Source organism: Labrus bergylta, chromosome 12 (assembly GCF_963930695.1).
Source record: "Labrus bergylta chromosome 12, fLabBer1.1, whole genome shotgun sequence".
NCBI classification, from domain to species: Eukaryota; Metazoa; Chordata; class Actinopteri; order Labriformes; family Labridae; genus Labrus; species Labrus bergylta.
In genome coordinates this window covers 9525859-9545509 of record NC_089206.1, presented here as the reverse complement: position 1 = coordinate 9545509, position 19651 = coordinate 9525859, and the positions used below count along the sequence as shown (strand labels likewise).

Sequence of the window (19651 nt, the reverse complement as noted above, 5' to 3'; positions counted from 1 at the left end):
GAAGGTTAACACACCCTTCTCACATACTGCCTTAGTAAAGAAGCGCCCGCCTTATGAGAAGGAAGTGAAGTTTACTGATGTTTATCCTCAGCTCCCAGTGATTAGACAGGAGGGCAACTATCACGTCACAGATGAGAGTGATAGTGATGGAGACTCAGAGAGAGAAGGTCCTACATATCTTCACCAGCTAGCAGCCGATGCAGGGGTGGAAGATGATGGATGCAGGATTTTAAGAGAGATTGAGAGGTCTATAAATAGATGCCTTGTGAACATAAGTGAATCTACCAGTCCAGAAGAAACAGGACCAGGAGACTCTTAGAAAACTTAACCAACTACAGCTGGTTGATAATAAGAAGGAGATGAAACAAGCTGTGGTTATGCAGCAGCATTAACCAAATCAATTACCACCACAGCCGCAGCATGACCAGATCCAGTTTCAGCTATCTCAGCTGTTATCCATGATCCCCACTGCACCTTTTCCACAGTCAGTTTTTGACCAATCACAGATAGGAAGTTTAGAAAGAGGCAGAGGAGGAAATTTCCAACAGTCTTCAGGAGTGTGTCATAATTGTGGACAGCTAGGCCACTTTGCTTGTGGATGTTACAGAACAGAGGAGATTTCAGAGGAGTATAGATGGATGTTGAGGTTGGAGAGGACTTTTCTGTTGTTTACAGGAAAGGTCAAGGAGTTAGATTTATGTTGAAGGAATTGTAAGGTAGAATAGTGAAGGTTCAGGAAGTAGAGAGATAAGTGAATGCTCAGTGAAGGAAATTGTTAGACCTGCTAGGTCTGATGATTTAGAAAGCACATGGTTTAGCCCATGTGCAAGGGGGGAGTTAGGAGAAAGATTAAGAGAAAGTATGGTTTTTGGGTACTGTATTTGCATGAGCAGATTGATTATGTCATAAGCAGGTGTACTATTTGTCTAAAAAACAATGTTAGGACGCCAATAAGTCCTATATGTTAGTTGTTGTGGATAGATTTTCAAGGTGGCCCGAGGCCTGTCCAACCAAGCAGAAAGATGCTCAGTCTGCTGCCAAGTTTTAAATTTTTTGTGTTGTGAGGTTATAAGCAGGTGGGGACTCCCAGACTGCATATCCTCAGATAATGGGAAAGAGTTTGTGAATAAAACAGTAGGACTAATTCTGCAAAAATTGGGAATTAAACAACGTCTAGGAGCTGTTAATCATCAGCAAAGCCAAGGTGCTTGTGAAAAAATGAATGGTGTGTTAAAAAACCGCATTGTTAAAATCTGCCAACACACAGGTTTGAATTGGGTGGAAGCGCTTCCACTGGCGTTAATGGTGTGTCGTTCAAGTGGGCTCCGTGATTTGCGCATGACACCCCATGAGTTGGCAATGGGCAGACGGATGCCGACACCTTGTTTGCGTACAAGTGGCAAGGGTCCAAGTTTAGCCCTTTTAGAAGATGAAATGCGAGTGTATGTTAATTACATGGCTGCTTTACATAAGAGAATATACACATATGTCTCTGATAGGCAAAAACGAGAGGAGGTGCAAGAGAGACTCGATGAGCAAAAGACGAATGCAGTGCAACCTGGAGACAAGGTATTCGTGAAGGTGTTTAGGAGGAAGTGGTTTAATGAACGCCGCGAAGGACCATTTGAAGTAGTCCGCAGTACGGGAACTGCGGTCCAGGTTAAAGGGTCTCCTACCTGGTATCATTTATCACATTGTGTTAAAGCGCCAACAGAAGAGGTTCCACGATTACAGAACAGAGATGTTGAAAGCGCAAGAGAGCCAACAGAAGCTGCAGAAGCAGCAGAGGTTCATGCAGACCCCCAAGGTCACGATCCGGAAGAAGGGATTGACCATGTTGGGGCTATGCATGATGATTTTGATTACACTTTTGATGATGTCAGGGATGACTTGTCAGTCCATGAGCAAGAAAGACGATTCGGTGACATTGATTTACAACATGTCCCAGAAACAACAGAGTCTATTTTTCAAGAGCATGAGTCAAAGACTCCAGAGGGCTGTGATGCCTCTACAGGAAAATTCACAGACCCAGTTGGACCAAGGAGTCCAAGGCCAACCCGAAGAAAGGTTAGACCAAAACGTTACGAGGACTAGGGTAGAAGTGATAATGGGAAAGTCAGTTCAGCTCCCATGTCAGCGTACAAAGGAAAATAATGGGAAAGGGAAATTCCGAGTCAAGTGGGAAGATAGCCATGGTAAGGTTATTGATTTATTGGGGACATCACTACTAGAAAAGTATGTGTTGCTTAATGATCGAAGAAGGTCAAAGATTGAGGGAGACTGTAGTCTTTATTTACGTAGATCTCAGATTGAAGATCAAGGTGACTATAAGTGTACATATTATGACCCAAAATTAGTAAATATGGGAGAGCATAGTGCCCAATTGGGGTTAGGTTACAGAAACAGTATTGTGACTTTAGAGGTACTAAATGAAACTAGAATTGTAAAACCCCTGGTTGTTGAAGTAGGAAAACTGTCAACTACCATATCAACTATCCCGCTGATTGAGAAAATAAAGCAGACATCCACCTTTTCAAAACTGAAGGTTACTGACGTCACAGAGATATTGCATCTAAATACAGCTGAGCCTCAAATGATTTCTACAACTCAAATTCCTGTAAACATTGTGATTAAAGCTACGTTAGGGAATTCAGCACGCCTTCCATGTAAATGTGGAAAATGGAATAATGATGGTAATAATTCCCCTAATTGGGAAAAATGCTCGTGGTGAAGAAATAGTGCTAACAGGACCTGAAATTAATAGTGTGCCTCATGATCAAAGAAAGTATATTTTGTATAATCACATAAGGTTGTTTAGGGTTGAAGACGACTGTACACTTGTCCTAATCAATGTAACAGGGGAAGATCAGGGAGAATATATATGCACTTATTTGGATCCAGAGTTAAAATTTGTACCATATCACAATTATTGGGTAAAAGGGTATAGAACTCGTAAGATAATGCTTGTGGTAGAAGGCCTAGATCCTATTGAAGTAGTTACGGTGGCTAAAGAGGTTCAAAAGCAACTAGTCACTCCAAGGGTGACTGATGAACAGATGATGTCTACTACTGTAGCTCAGAGAATAACTAGTAGTATTAGCGTATCAACTTTGGTTACTACTCTAGCTGCGACTTTGGTAAAAAAGGATGTTACAACAGCGATGATGACAATTTCTACTTCTGTTACTCCTAGTAATTTTACAAGTGAGGTTGTAAAGATGGGATCTACTATCAACGAAACAATGATGAGTTCTTCGGTGTCTACAGAGTCTGGAGGTATGATGTTGACATCTGTTGCTACATCTACATTAGTTAAGGCAGCTGAAACAATTCAGATGACTATGTCGAATCTGATTGGTGATTTTGTAGATGCTGACGGGACATCAGAAGTCATGACTAAACATCTTCATGCATTAGAGAAGCGTGAAACCCAATGGAAAGCTTATGGGTTTGATTCCTCGGTGTTGCAAATTGCAGACCCGTGGGCAAGTAGAAATATGTGGTACCAACAGTTGACTCACTCTGTTAGATTGGCTAGTAATTTGAGTGGTCCATGTGTCGTGAGAGTTCCAGCACCAGGCACATGGCCTTCAATTCTAGAGACGGTACCAGAACCTTTAACTTCTAAATGTAAAAATTATGCGCTATCGTGGTTAGTATTTAAGCAACAAGCACCAAAGGATTATTGGATGGCCGTGTCGGTGCATCTATTTACACCTCAAGGGAATTGTGCTTGGTTGAAGAACTTATCATATATAAATCTCCTTTATCAGTATGAAGATATTACAGGGTAATTTTAACATAGGAACATGTAAAGATATCTGGTGGATTTGTGGCAATAAGGCATACTTATTTTTACCTTATGGTTGGATTGGATGTTGTTATATGGCACAGTTGAAACTTCCGTATGATGTTTTTGTTATTCAGAAGGGACAAGGGTCTGATGAGGATAACTCTACGACAATCTCTAGCAGTAGAAAGAAAAGAGATTACAATTTCACAACTTGGAGTCTTATCATTGGAGGATAAGTTTGGGAGAGAAATGGGGAATAGGATTGTTTCCATGGTATGGTGTTACATACTTAGCTGATCATATTGATAATATTACATATACCCTGCAAGGTTTTGCAAACGAGACCATAAAAGGTTTTGAATATTTGACAAATACTCAGAGGAGTCATCGATTGACGTTGCTGAAACATGACATGGCTTTTGATTACATTTTGGCCAAACAAGGTGGCCTCTGTGTAGCTTTGAATCTAACTGGAGAAGCCTGTTACACTTTGATTCCTGATGCCACTGACAATATGACTAGTGTCATAGATGCTTTGAAACTAATTAGGGATTCATTTGGTCCATCAGAAAGAGCAGGATGGTCTGTGAATGTTTGGATGCAATAACAATTAGGACCAATAGGATCTATAGTGTTTCAGATTCTTGTGGCTACTGAGTGGTAATGACCTAAGAAGGTGAGGAGGTCATAGAGATTGGAGAGAAATGTCCATTTTTGAATATCTGAATTCAACATTGACTCACTATTATTTTGAACTGGAAGTGAATTGATAAAAGGGGGGAATTGAATATTTTAATCATGTATATTAATCATGTATATGTTAATCATGTAGTGGAATAATGTGAAAGTATGATACAAAAATGAATATCTTTGATGTTTTGTATGTACAAAGATACTGGCTGTTGATTTTTCTTCCTAGGATGATATTTGGGAGACCAATGTGAGGGTGGCTGATTGTCCAGAGATCCTTCCAGATTAATGGAGTTGAAACAACCAAACTTAAGAAAATGGAGGATGGAAATGGACAACGGAAACCTGAATGAAGACATCATGATGAGGGGTTTCGATTGAAAAATCATTGAAGGTTTATTACAATGTAACTTGTATTATTGATGAATATTATGTATGTTTTACTTTATAGTAGATATTTTTAGCAAGACATATTTTTCTGGAACTGTATAAGATGCATATATTGGGACCTCAGGTGTTTTCTTTTTCTTTATCGATCCTTAGGGAAAGTGGTGTTAGGTAGGGAGAGGTCCATTGGAAGGTGCGATGGGTCGACCAGCCTGACTTTGGACAATTTTTAGATTTTATTTCTGAGGTTTTAAATGTGTGTATTTATATATCATCCTAAAAAGTTTTCATAACCCTTTTCTTTCTAATTGGTTTGGAGTACTATAAGTGGTTGCCTGGGGTAGAGCAACCGTGAGAGAGTTTTCCTGTCTAAATTGTTTGATGGATAATAAAGAAAGATAGCTGCCTGATGGGTTTTTCGCTCTCACACTCCACAAATAAATTTTACTATATTACTAAGGTTAAGCATGGACAGAAGTGATTCGTATGAGGCTAATTAACATCATAATTGTATAATTTATCTCGTTTGCGAGACTATAGTCTCGCTAGGGGGGACTATGAAGTGTCTGATGTAACCAGGACAGAGGTAATATAAGTTTACAATGGGCGCATCAGGAGTATCTGAAGGAGATTTAGGAGCCCTCTCAGTGGAATGTATACAATGGGGCCCCTGTGTCCAGAGAGTTGCCCAGGGACTTCTGGACAAGAGATTGTATCTGTGACCTGTGTTGTCCTTTGAGTTTATGACATACATATGACATACATATGACTAAGACAGAAACCCCTGCAGTTGTATGAAGAGGGGTGTCCTGAAAACAAACAGATGTCCCTATGTTGTTCTCCTGTGAGGTGTGTCCATAAATACCAGAGTTTCTGTGTGTAAGGGGAGAGATCACTTTTGGCTGTGTCTCTCCCAGGTCGAACCATGGCGAGCCTGGCGATGCTGTAACTTGTTTGTCAATAAAATGATCATTATGTAAGCAAGTCAGTGTCAACGGAGAATTTCTTCATCATCAAACATGTCAACAACAAGGAAATCCACATCAAGAGCTAATATGCAAATTAAGATACATGACAAGTACATGGCTGGAAACCTTTAAATAAACTTGACAGTTGAGATGAGGCTAACAATTACCAGATATAGTGTAATTACCTAATGGTGCTTTCTACTTTGTAATTATTGATTTGTTTTTTTAAACCCCACCAGTTGCCATTGACAACAACAGTGAAGTCTCAACAAAATGTTCCAAAGGCCGGTTTACTTTTCTAAGAAGTAAAGAACACACATCTTTGTAAAGAGGTGACATGACCTTGAGTACAACAAGTATGAAAGAAAATAATAATCCAGTGCAAAGTTCATTACAGCGTTGACTATATCCGACATAAATAACCGCAGTACATAAACTTTTAGTTTCAAGAAGTTACATGGCAAGAGCACTGAGGCTCTAGTGATTAGTGTAATCACCTAGGTTTTTGTGAGTAACCTATTTTATAGATATTATTAGACTTTTTAGAACACATTTGCTATACCTGCTGGTTTCAGCCGTTTTAGTCTGCATCTGATTTTAAAACATCAGATATTGTATCCTTTCATGACATGTGATCTGAATCTTCCTAAAGTGGATTGGTTCACAAAAAAAGTGTGACACAGACTTATTTCACCAGGGACTTAACTCCTCAAACTATTGGAATAACTTGAGATAAACAGCTGAGACACAAATCTCTTGTACAAGTAAAAGGAGTAAACAAATATCTTTTATTGGGCTGTGCTGCTACAGTACCATGTAAAAAAAAACATTGAATCAAATCCAAACAACAAACTATCATCAAAACATGTGAAAGGGACAGTTTGAATTTGGTATTTCCCTTGCGCATAAAAAAAAGAATAAAATAAAAAAACTTCAATTAGTTTTAAAAAAGGTTAAAAACCAAGGTCAAAACTCCCTATTAGTTTCCTTGTCCCTCAGCGCTTACATCACCATCATCTTATCTGCCATCAGCCTGAAACATTCATTGTACCATTTGTGCTCTTGTCCTTCTGTGAATATAAGAACACTTTGCTAAGTAATGGCAGATCCTGATACTAAAAAAATAGCCTTTAAGTTTCCAGGATGTGAAAACATAAAGTAGGTGATTCTATATAATACTCTGAAAAGTTGAATTTCTTTATATTTTCAAAACAAATGTATTTACTGAGCTGTTACAATGTCGTTTGTGTGTATCGAAACTGTGTCACAAACCGGCTGGGACTGATCTATTTTTTGATCCCCTTTATATCTATCTCTCTTTTCCCTCTCTCTCACCTCCTTCCACTCCTTAAGTAGCACACCTCAAAGGCTGTTGAATAGACAGCATGTTTGTGACTTACATCAGGTGGATAAAAAGTGCAGCAGCGTTGAGGCATGTATCAAGCATCCTGTCCTCACTACTGCTAATGAAGAACATTTAAAAAGGGTGTGATGACACACAAAGCATTCCTTTGTCAAATTAAGATGCTTTTCATTGTGTTCTGCCATTGCCCTGCCTAGTGATTAAAGTGCATGACAAACGCAAATTATTGTACATGCCTTGTTTGTTATGGCTGTTCTCTCATCAATTTTCTACTTTCATCGTTTTGCGCAGGCTGGTCTCGAACTCGCACAACCCCATTCACATCAACGGGATGGCTGTTGAACGTGTCTCCAGCTTCAAGTTCCTGGGGACCCACATCACAGAGGACCTCTCCTGGTCCACTAACACCTCCAGTCTGGTTAAGAAGGCTCATCAACGCCTCTTTTTCCTGAGGACACTGAAGAGACACCACCTGTCTTCAGCTGTACTGATGAACTTCTACCGCTGTGTGATCGAGAGCATCCTGACCAGCAGTGTCTCAGTCTGGTACGGAAACTGCTCTGTCGCAGACCGTAAGGCGCTACAGCGGGTGGTAAAAACCGCCCAGCGCATCACAAGGTGTCCACTTCCTGCCATTGAGGATGTCCAAAGAAAACGCTGTCTGCGGCGAGCTCACTGCATCCTTAAAGACTCCTCCCACCCTGCCCAAAGACTGTTTACCCTCCTGCCCTACGGCAGGCGCTTCAGAAGCCTCCGGACCAGAACCAGCAGACTGAGGAACAGCTTTTTCCCCAGAGCTGTTTCTCTACTGAACTCTACCCCCCGAACTCTGAACTCTGTCTCTCTCTCTCTCTCCCTCTCTCTCTCCGCCCCCTGCTGACCCCCCCCTTTCCCCTGCATATCACCTCACACCCATCATCCCCCCACCACTCCTCTTGGTCACACACACACATCTCTCATCCACCTGTATTATTGTATTATAGTATGTTCATATTATGTCCATATTCTTTATATTATCTGTAAACTAGTATAGCATGCTCACTGCACCTTAATCTGTATATTATAATCCTAAGAATACACTTATATTCATAGCATTTATTTATATTTATAGCATCCCATTAATCCAGCCATCCATATATACCTAATAATTCACTTTTTTTAGTCTACATCTGTAAATTTTGTAATTACTGTACATAGCACAGACTCTTGCACTTTCTGCTTATTTGCACTTCTGGTGAGATGCCAAACCTCATTTCGTTACTCTATACTTGTATATGTGTAATGACAATAAAGTTGAATCTCATCTCATCTCATCTCATCTCATCAGTCCATTGGGAGCTTTGCAAGTTTAGATCGGACGAAGGGAATGTAGTGCTGCATTCTAATCCAGCCTTTCTCCATAAGGTTCTCTCTGATCAAAAATATGAACTTTATTCTTTCTTCTCTCCACAAGAGGAGCTCAGGGGTGTAAATATTGTATATTTGTTTGTAGTGTCAGGATTGTAAGATTGATTATATTCTTCATGAGGTGTCTCACAGAGTCCTTGAACATGTTGAATAAGTTGCTGGGGGGTTAACATGCTAGAAACTAGGCTAGGTTACATTGTAACCCCGGTTCTCTGTGTGAAGAGACTATCTCTTAATCTTGAGGTTGCTCAGACTCAAGTGTTGATCAGGAAAAACTTAAGTGATATTGCACTGGTCTCATAAATGTATAGGATATCTGGGCAGTCGGCCTACAACTTATCTTGTGTATGTCAGTTATTCACGCTTTCAGGGGTGGATATTCCCTGTAAATACGGAATATGTAACTGGAGAGGTAGTCTCTCCGGTCACAGTTACAAAGCTACCTACAGGACATTCACCTAAGTAAGCTTTGAAATGTTGTGAAAGCCATGCAGTTTGGGGTGAAAGACTCACCCTTGAACTCTGGAACTAGGCAGTGACTCACATTTCCACCAGCAATAAATCATGATGAGCTTTATTTTGGACCACATATAATTGTATAGCATCAACAAATTCACCAACAGTGTCAGCAAACATCTTATGTGGGCATGATAGTAATCCAACATATCTTTAATGGCAGCCTCTGGTTTTGTGTTAAGGGATCTAAATTCAGGGATGTCATTGAGCATTTTAGGAACTTTAGTATTTAGATTTTTTTTCTACCTTCACTGTTAAACAAAAACAACATATACCCATAAAATTACATTAAAAGCACCTTTGATCATTCAAAAGAGTGAAGGTGTAAGGTAAGTGTTCATAAATAGTGAGCAGGTTGTTATAGCAGATTATTACAGGGCTGTGGTAAATAATTTCATATAGCAACAGTTTGCTGTCCCTTGATAGCAAGCTGTGAAGTGTTGAAGTTAGAGAAGTCTGCATGAATACATGGCTGCACCTGACCGACTGTTTCTAGCTTGTCAATGTCGAAGTCATTAGAATTAGGGTTTGTGTTTCCTATTTTTATGTGGCAATTTAAATGATATTCAAGCTTTAGGGCCAGTTACAGCATTTGCAGGCTTCTTGGAAGACCAGATTAGCAGGGCAGTTTTGGATCCAGGTGATGCCATTGGCACAGTTGTAAAACGAACCAGGGGCATCTGGTTTGGCATAAACACCACCAGTCTTTGTCGCGCAGAAGTTTTCTGGGACTGTGGATGAAGTTGTGACTGTAGGTCTGGGCTGAGGTTTGTTGTCAGGTTTTTCTTTGCTTGTAGATGGAGTCGCCTGATTTGGGGTTGTTTCCGTAGGGGAAAGGGGAGGTAGATCTGTGGAAAAAAAGTAACTTATTAGTATAATTGAAGTTAACAATAGTCAAGAAATAGATAACCTTTGGATTATATAATTATCTTTTAACCAGCTATATATAATTCTTTTGACCTGAAGCTAAAAGTAAGCGGAGATGGTTGATGAGTGGATAGTTTCCTTGTCCGCAGAACTGTCCATTAAAGTCATCCAGATCCAGAGCCCAGATGAAAGCTCCTCCAAATTGGTTGTCTTTTAGGTAACGCACCTGAACAAAAGCAACATTTTAACTTAACCTTCACATTGAACTTCCTTAGTAACCAAAATGTTTAAAAGACACATGACTACCTTGGTCTCAAAGCTTTCTTTGTTGTCAAATCCAACCCACTCGTTTTGATTTACAGCATATGGAACTTTCTGGTCCTGAATCAAGTAGACACTGGCCCCTTGGAGAAATGTGCAAATCTGAAACAACATTTAATTCAAATTTTACGATCAATTTATTTAAGCCGTGTGACTACAAGATCATGAATTTTGTCGTCATTTTTGATTATTTCACCTCATAATAGGACCAGAAGCCGGCCTCCCTTGTAAAAGCACCAGCAGCAGCTGGACCACTGACAGGTGCTCCAACCTGACTGGACTGACCAGACAGTCTAAATGTTCTCCCGTATGTTGCAAAGCCCATGTTTAATTTTTCAACGGGAGTTCCTTTGTCCCGCCAATACCCCATGGCAAAGTCCTAAAATGTCAATGAAAAGTTGGACAGAAGTCATGTGGAAATGAAAAAATGCAATGGATAATATTGCACTCACTGAGGAAAAAGTCAGTTGGCATTAGAGGACTGTAAAGGATGTCATTACATTGATGATGGAGCTACTAAATTATTCCCTGTACTCACAGTATTTAAGTAAACATGGTCCCCGATGTCTTGAGATCCCTTGTATAATGGGCTATGATGTCCTGTCACAGTCTCCCAGGTGCCATGAAAATCATATGTCATTACATTAACAAAGTCCAGGTACCTGAAACAATGCAAGATGATGAAAGAGTAATAATGGAAACAATGTGAGTTGTAAAACTTTGGCTTACTTTGCCATCTCTGCGATTTCATAACCAGTATCAACGGTTCCTTTTCCAGCAGCCACAGCAGCAGAGATCAATAATCTGGCCTGCCCTGTTGCTCTTGCCTCAGCCTCATAACCCTCCAGGAGCTCCTGCACACCACAGAATCATGAGAAATGGACATCATGGCTTATGTTAAACATTAGTTAAACCCAAGTAACTCTGCGTCTTACCTTGCACAACAGTGTGAATCTCTGCTTGTCCTCCAGAGGACTTCCTCTTGCACCAGGATATTCCCAATCCAGATCGAGTCCATCAAAACTATATTTTCTCAGTAGTTTGATGGAAGACTGGATAAATGTATTTCTGTTTTGTTGCGTTGACACCATTGTAGTGAACCTAGGTATCATTTTGGGGAAGAAAAGTGCACCCATGAAGAATTAAATATACAGATCTTTATCCATTGTGTTTAAGATGAATATCTCACTTTTGTGTTCCAAAGTTCCAGCCTCCGACTGCCAACAGTGTTTTCAGGTTTTGACTCCTATGGGAGTACACAAATGAGTAAACATGCTTTGGTTCTTTTTCATACAGTTTAGCATAGTGTTTGAAAATTAAAGGCTGACCTCTGTTTGAGTCCGTTAAAAGATTTATAAAGTTCATCATCGTTCCATTCGATGGTGACCAACTCGTTTGCTTCATTAATACCAGCAAATGCGTAGATCAGGTGGGTACACAGGTTGGGATCAACATTTAGAGGCATGAACTTTCCATTGCCAGGTCGGTACTGGGACCAGTTGGTGAAATAACAAACCAGTCTGGTGGACGAGACTAAACATGAACAAACAAGTATGGTTTTATTCATCTTTGAGGAATAAACAATGTCAGGTCATTTATCAATTTTGGTCGCTTCTAAGTCCAACGAAAATTTACATTTCATATAAATTATGAACTCACCCAAACTTCCAAAGGAAAGCCAGAAACCTTTAAAATGACAGATTCATTAGAACACATCAAATATTTTCAAACTGTTTGAATAAATGTGATTTACCTGCAAGAAGAATGAACTTGCTCATGGTGTTTGTGCGTAGACAGAGTCCTGAAAAGCTTTCCTTCGTTGAAGATAAATTTACACAAAACATGATAATCATTAGCCAGGAACAAGTTGTTTGACCCAGAGTGTGTTTACAAAGCTGTTGCTTCATTTTAGTCATATAACTACAGTTGGTTTAAAAATTGGACCTGACAAATGTTGTTTGTTTTTGCTACATTTTTCAAACACCTAATTTCTTGTCTTGTGACGTTAAAGCATCTTCCACCTTTTAGATCTTTTAATAGAGGTTTGTGATAATAAGGGGGACATCAGGACAATTTTTTTTAGACTGACATGGTAGAGCTTTAGTGAATGTCAAGGGTTAGTGCCCTGCCAGAAAATAAAACCTCTTCTGACAAATCTTGAATCAGACACTCTTGTGCCTCAGTAGAGTTAGTAGTCAAGACCATAGAGACCATTTAGCTAAGAAGTATTCTCTCGATGTTGTACATAAGAAAATCAGTTTATTGTCGAGTCTTTCCTTTGTTTTCAGTGCACTTACTGCTTTGTCACAATCATGCACGAAAAGGGGAATCAGACTTTTTTAATGTAAAGAAAAATACCATAATCAACATTAAAACAGTATTTAAAATAATCACAGAGTTTTGTTACATGAATGAGGTATTTATTTAAGCCCAGTCGCAGCATTTACACTTTTCACTAAACACAAGATTCGCTGGACATTTCTGGAGGTATGTGGTTTCGTGGACGCACTGATAGAAGGAGCCGCTCTCCTTGTCATTTGAGTAGAGGCCGTCTGTTTTCCCGCCACAGAAACCACTTCCAGGAGCAACTGCTGAGGTTGTAGTGTGAGCAGTGGTGGTTGTAGGAGCAGCGGTAGAAGCAGATGTTGCAGCAGGCGTGGTGTTGCCGTGGCCCGGGCGGCTCGTAGTGATCACAGGTGGACGTGTGGTTACAGGAGGTGAAGGTGGAAGGTCTGGCAATATAAAACATATTTTAAGTCAAGAGATTTTTTTCTTTATGTCCAGATGATTTCACTTTGACATGTGATCCAGGTGTTGGGGACCAGTTTACCTGAATTCAGAAGAGAGCGCAGATAACCAATGAGAGGATAGGGCCCTTGTCCACAGAAGGTTCCAGAGAAGTCATCCAGATCGAGAGCCCAGATGAAGGCTCCTCCATATTTGTTATCTTTCAGATACCTTGTCTGTGGAAAATCAGGAACAGAGAGTACTTTGGTTATTTACAGGTTTGCTATTTCAATACTGACAACTCTTACCAATGTAAAATATTTTTTATATTTATTTATTTTATTTTTGTATCTTTATTTTTTTACTTGTTCCAGAGACAAGTCAAGGATAGAAGCTGACTTTAAAAATATATTTTATTTTTTATTTTTTATGGAAAGCAGAGTGTCTGTTCATACATAAGATGAACATATAAAATGCTGTAAACTGGGTCAGTTACAAGAGAATTGAAAGTGCTACAGTTAAAAAATGTAAGTGGGTGTCACAATGCTGACACCATGAAACAGGACCAACACATTGCTTCATGCATGAGTAAAAAGCATAAAAAGATCTGCACACAATGCTGATTTAAAGTCAATGAAGTCACATTTCAAACTCAGATTTTTGTACATTGTCAAAATAAAATCACTCTATAAGAGCAGAATAAATGGTAAATGGTAGATGGACTTGAGCTTATATAGCGCTTTGAAATACGTGTATTGTAAATCATTTGTTTGAATGATGAATGAAAACTTTATCGCCCCTAGGAGAATTTGCCTTCCACTTAGAGCACAAAAACACAACGTATGTGACAAAAGATGCAAAAATCATATACAGGACTGCACATAAAAACCTAATCTGAAAAACTAACAAATGAAAATACATTAAAGCACTGATATAGGAATTTTAATAGCAAGTTCAAGTGTGCCAAGTTCAACCTGTTTTTCCATAGAGGTGTGGTGTCTCCTTTAAATCACAAGTTAAGTAATGTTATTGTGCAGCATCTGTTGAATAATTTTGGATGTGCACACTGCAGACTTTGTGTCAACATGGAGTTGGAGTTTCACCTCGAAAAAAAATGTACACGCATGGCTACAAAAAGGAGTGGAATTATAAATTAAGCTGCACGACTGCAACCTATACCTACTATCTCTTTTAGGTGCTTCATGAACAACCACTTACAGAAGACTGAAAACCTGAGGCCATATTTGTCATCTTACAGTGCCACCTTCTGTTCATTCAAATGTATTAAATATTGTGTTTAACAGCTTTGTTGTTGTCATCTTTACTCAATGCCAAATCAATATTGTGATAGCAGGAACATAGAGAAAGTGATACATTGGCATTATAATTTTATCTCCATTGATGTGAACGCATATAAGTTCTTAATTACCTTGATTTCAAAGCTCTGCCTGTTGTCAAAGCCAACCCACTCATTTCCTTTAATAGCGTAGGGAACACTTTGCTCATCAATCCAGTGGATACTGCTTCCTTGGATGAAAGTGCAAATCTGTAGAATCAGAAGAAAAATATACTAAAACATCCTTAAAAATACTTTTGATATCTCAGTCTTTAACATCTCCCCATTTCATTAGAGTGTTGTACTAAATTGACATGTCTTTAAATGCTGCTTTCACTGACCTCATAGTAGGACCAGAATCCAGCTTCCCGGGTGTAAGGCCCAGCAGAGGCCGGTCCGCTGGCTGGTGCTCCAATACTGTGAGCCAGTGATGTTGTGCGAAATGTGCGACCATACGTAGGGAAACCAAGGATGAGCTTTTCCAGAGGAGCGCCCTTTTTTTCCCAGTAATTCATAGAAAAGTCCTGTGAGGTTAAATAAACACAGAGATTACATATAAAATGCAAAGAAATGTCATGTTACATTTCGTTACAAGAATAGGATTTTTTGGTTTTACTTACAACATTGTAGAAGATGTGTTCACCCTGATCCCCTGAGCTGACGTACAGAGGGCTGTTGTGACCTGTGAATGTGTCCCAGGCTCCGTGGTAGTCATAGGTCATGACATTTATAAAGTCCAAGAACCTATAAGACACAGCATGATGATGTGAGAAAATATAAAATACATTTGAAAAAACCCACCTATTTTTACACATTTTACACCACAAATAGGCTGAGAAGTTTATCATGTGTGAACTGTCCAAACTTTCACAAATGATGAATATCCCCAGACAATTCACACTTCCTTGCAATTTGTTGATACTCTTCTAAGGAAACCTTGATACACATCTGTATTTAATAATACACGTTTTATGCATTAAAATGTCATACGAGGAATGAACAGGATATTTTTGCATAAACTTTCCTTCTTTTTTTTCCCCCTAAGTTTACACATTTTATTAAAAAAAAGGGGACTTCTGTATGCATGCATTTGAATTTACAATCTACTTAAAGAGTTTACAGTAGAAGTACCTTTCTATAGTTGTGATTGTATCTGTCTAATTTCCACATATATTGAATTAGTCATTTGTTTTGGGGTGTTTATGACCCAAGTTACCAAAACCTACCATCAAGGAACTTATCAGGCTATCATTGTGTAAAATGCATAAATGTAGGTCTGTTTTTTACTTGAGTAGCTTTAACACCTTGTGATTGTTATTGTGACTACATTTCATTAATGTTAGTTTGCTTATTGCTCCCTACACAATCTGATTTGCATATAGCTACCCTACCTACCATTTATTTCTAGCACTTTGAGATTTGCTTCAAATGTAAAGTGCGTTATAAATAAATTGTATTTTTTTATTATTGTAATTAATATTACTCTAACTGCCCTTTTTTTCCTAAATGGCTAAATAGCCCTCCGTTACTGACACTCACTTTGAGACTTTAGCAATCTCGTATCCATTATCAATGTTTCCTTTCCCAGCAGCCACTGCAGCTGTGAGCAGCAGTCGTGGTCTTTTGGTCTCAGCTGCTTCTTTCTCAAAGGCAGCCAGTAATTCCTTTGAATAAAAAAGATAAATATCACCCTTACAATATTAACAAAGCAGTATATTTCAGAACACAATCCTTTTAGTTTTCGGTCTGTTCTGTTGAGATGTGAGGTGTCCAATGTCAAACTGACCCTGCAGAGCACTGTGAACCTCTTCTTGTCCTCTGGGGGGCTTCCTCGTGCTCCGGGGTACTCCCAGTCCAGGTCTAGCCCGTCAAAACCGTGCATTCTCAAGAATTTGATTGAAGACCTGATGAATGTCTGGCGGTTGGCAGAGGATGAAACCATGATGGTAAATCTGTCAACATTGAAAAAAATAAATACATTTCTAGCTTGTCTGTTGAAAATGTTAACATTTCATGAGATAATGTAATCAGTATAATCAGCCTCGTGGTTCATAGCTGTTGTGGACTTACTGTGGGGTTCCAAAGTTCCAGCCACCAACAGCCAGGAGAGTCTTCAGCTCGGGGTTTCTGAGCAAGACAGAAGCCAAAACATGAAAATTTACCAAGACTAGTTACAAAACAGGTCAGTTCAAAATAGTCTTTGTCATACCGTCGACATTTGTATTATATGTAGGGGAGCATTCTGAATATTAAAAACAGTAAAGATTAACAAGAAATATTAAGGACACATTTCCAAAAATTAAAAAGGTATTTAGTGTTGCTGTACAAATAAAAAAGCTGTCCTTGGCTTATTGAGTAAATAGAAACAATTTAAACTGCATATTCCCTTAGCGAACCAGTTTTTAATTCAAAAATCTCCATGTATGGAAAAATTGAATTTACCACTGACCCAAAGACACTTAAACATCCAAATGATCATGGCCGCTGGTGTAATAACTTGAAGATATGACTGAGGATAGATTGATACTAGAGGTGGAAACATTTCACCTTTTTTTGAGTCCGTTGAAAGATTTATAGAGGACGTCGTCGTTCCACTCATAAGTAGACAGTTCGTTAGAGGGGCTGATTATTGAGAAGGCGTAGATGAGGTGTGTGCAGAGGTTGGGGTCTACATTGGATGGCATGTATCTGCCAGCACCTGGCCTGTACTGGGACCAGTTGGTGAAGTAGCACACCAGTTTGGTAGAAGAAACTTCAAGAGAGGGTAAGAAATGATCATTCAATTTCTATTGTATTCAATTTTTCCAAGACATTTTCAGTGACATTTGGAAAGGTTAGAAGCTGAAATACATACCCAGTTGAAGGCACATCACAAGGGACAATCCTAAAAAAGACAAGACAGTTGATTTCAGTTTTTTCTCTTCACAAGATTACTACCTTTAAATAAGTGGAAAATAAAGTGTAGGAATGAAGGTTACCAGCTAAGATCGAAAGTCGAGCCATCTTGTGTTAAGCGAGCCTTTTTCACAGAGTGACCTGAAAAACTATATACATTTTTGTGTCAGGCTCTTTGATAATATCTTGCAAAAAATAATCATTCAAAAGATTTTACTTAACAGGTTGTTTAACCAGAGAGACTTAAGGAGAGATAATCAGAATTAAAAAGATGAAAATTGAACCATTGTGATTATTTCAACAACCAACCTCTTCTCTTTCTAAGATTATAAATACGCTTCATCAAAACATTTCAATATCTTGCACCATAGTGCTTCTATTTTTGTCAACTTTGTCCTGGTGTGCACAAACCTTTTTACTAGTAACAGATACCAAAGCTTCCAAAACCTCTGTGTACTAATGACTTACCTGTTCCCAGGCGACTGGCTGGCTGGATCTGCGTCTGATTCTCCAGCTAGTCCTGTATTTTATAGCCATGATAAGAGAGGTACAAAGGCTGCATGCCTGTGAAGTCTAAAGGATGCTCCAGAGGAGGATTATTGTCTCTGTGAAGGTGATCATGTTAAACGGCAGTAAATCATCAGAAGATGACTAGTGATGATATTGCGTAGGTTTTTTTTTTTTTTATGGCCAAAGGATATGAGGTTATGTACACTTGCCTCTGTGAAGTCAAACAGGTCAACTCATGCAGATAAGACAAACTTGATAAATAACCGATTCATTGTTTTTTATGTAACTTTCGGATTAACATTGTTACCATGGTGAGAACAAACAACAGAACCTTTCTGTGCCTTAGATCAAAATAATTCACGGTAACATTTGTGGTTCTTCCCTCCTTCCCTCCCCTCTGCCCCCACGAACACTGGACGTTGAAACCCCCTCCCGTTTGCCACCAAGAACTCTGGACTAATAACTCTGAAGCTAACTATTCAAAAGTACACTCAGTTTACTGCACATTGCACAAGTTTACAGAACTCTGGACTAATAACTCTGAAGCTAACTATTCAAAAGTACACTCAGTTTACTGCACATTGCACAAGTTTACAGAACTCTGGACTAATAACTCTGAAGCTAACTATTCAAAAGTACACTCAGTTTACTGCACATTGCACATATTGCACAAGTTTACTTTTTCTTTAAATTTTATTTAATTTATTTAATTTACCATTTTGTACCTTTTGCAAAATTTAGAATTTATTACTGTAAATATTATTTATCTTATTTTTACCTCATTTTATTTTATCTATTTTACCTTATCTTATTTTACCTTATTTTGGTTGAATTGCACCGCGGGACGGAGACAAACGCAATTTCGATTCCACTGTATGTCTGGCATATTTTGAAATTGACAATAAAGTTGACTTTGACTTTGACTTTGATGTCCTACTGCTTACAGCCTTTCTCTTATCAGTCAGGTTGTAGAAAAATGTTCTTTGTCTTGGACTTAAGTTAAATTGGCTTGTGTTTGTCCACAGTAGGACTTTCATATATTTACTCCATTCATACAAAACTTCAAACAAATCAGCTAGACAAGTAGCAGCACTGTGATAGTTGATTCATCTATTATTTTCCTCAATCAATCGCTTTGTCAATGATATGTAAGTCAATTCCCAACGTGACAACTAGGATCAACAGTACCAGTGGAAAAGATTTTCAATATTCAATATTCAAACTTACCATAACCATAGTTTGGTTTCAAATGCTCACATCAAAGATGTAAATCTTTTTTTCATTCTATCTTGACATCTTTTTAATGGGTTTAACTAATACTCATTACATTTTTGACCACAGTTTGAAGCATCATAGATGTTTATATCTAGATTAGCCCTTGCAAAGCATAGTATGAGTCTAAAAATATCAAATTTCTTTCTATGCTTCCATCTTCATCCTGAAAAACATTGCTTTTTTAGTCTTGTGTTATTTATAGCAGGACAACAGTTTAAAGCACTTCATGCTTTTGTTCAAAACATTATAAGCAAAATGATTGTTGTAAATTGGGGGCAGACAAAGCACATCTCAGTTGATCCTTTCAACAAAATAATTTACAAATGTTTAGACATAATACTTTCTTGGCATGTTTTGATGTCCTGCAGATTTTAAATCTTTGAGGAATTCAAAAAGGAATTGGCTTGTACAGTATGTTAATGTATATCTTTATCTCTTTTTCCTGCAATCACAGGTGCACAAAGATAATAAAAATGTAGTTTTGAGTCCAAACAGTACAGTATCGTATCGTAGGCCCAATAACAAGGATAGGTTATTAGATAAGATGTCCTTTACCATTAAGGTGCACTATAAGCTTGATGACGTTACCATGAGTT

At 38.6% G+C, this 19651-nt stretch overlaps 2 protein-coding genes across 3 annotated transcripts; both read right to left on the bottom strand.

Moving 5' to 3' along the window:
- Window positions 1-9166: 9166 nt before the first annotated feature.
- LOC109977019 (chitotriosidase-1-like) lies at window positions 9167-12490 on the bottom strand. The gene is made up of 11 exons (XM_020626925.3): window positions 12066-12490; window positions 11972-11998; window positions 11641-11845; window positions 11502-11558; window positions 11248-11413; window positions 11042-11166; window positions 10851-10974; window positions 10509-10691; window positions 10298-10414; window positions 10085-10217; window positions 9167-9972 (listed from the first exon to the last, which is right to left on the bottom strand). The coding sequence occupies exons 1-11, from the start codon at window positions 12226-12228 to the stop codon at window positions 9698-9700; spliced, it is 1575 nt and encodes a 524-aa protein (XP_020482581.2). The 5' UTR covers window positions 12229-12490; the 3' UTR covers window positions 9167-9697.
- Window positions 12491-12636: 146 nt separating this feature from the next.
- On the bottom strand, window positions 12637-17800 carry LOC109977018 (acidic mammalian chitinase-like). Of its 2 annotated transcripts, XM_065961051.1 has the most exons (12): window positions 17739-17800; window positions 17354-17419; window positions 17230-17259; window positions 16923-17127; window positions 16446-16502; window positions 16162-16327; window positions 15915-16039; window positions 14996-15119; window positions 14717-14899; window positions 14469-14585; window positions 13143-13275; window positions 12637-13044 (listed from the first exon to the last, which is right to left on the bottom strand). In XM_065961051.1, the coding sequence occupies exons 2-12, from the start codon at window positions 17376-17378 to the stop codon at window positions 12737-12739; spliced, it is 1473 nt and encodes a 490-aa protein (XP_065817123.1). In that variant the 5' UTR covers window positions 17379-17419; window positions 17739-17800; the 3' UTR covers window positions 12637-12736. The 2 variants fall into 2 exon arrangements, with proteins under 2 accessions (XP_065817123.1, XP_065817124.1); XM_065961052.1 differs by lacking the exons at window positions 17230-17259; window positions 17354-17419; window positions 17739-17800 and having other exon boundaries at window positions 16446-16504; window positions 16924-17121.
- Between the last annotated feature and the right edge of the window lie 1851 nt (window positions 17801-19651).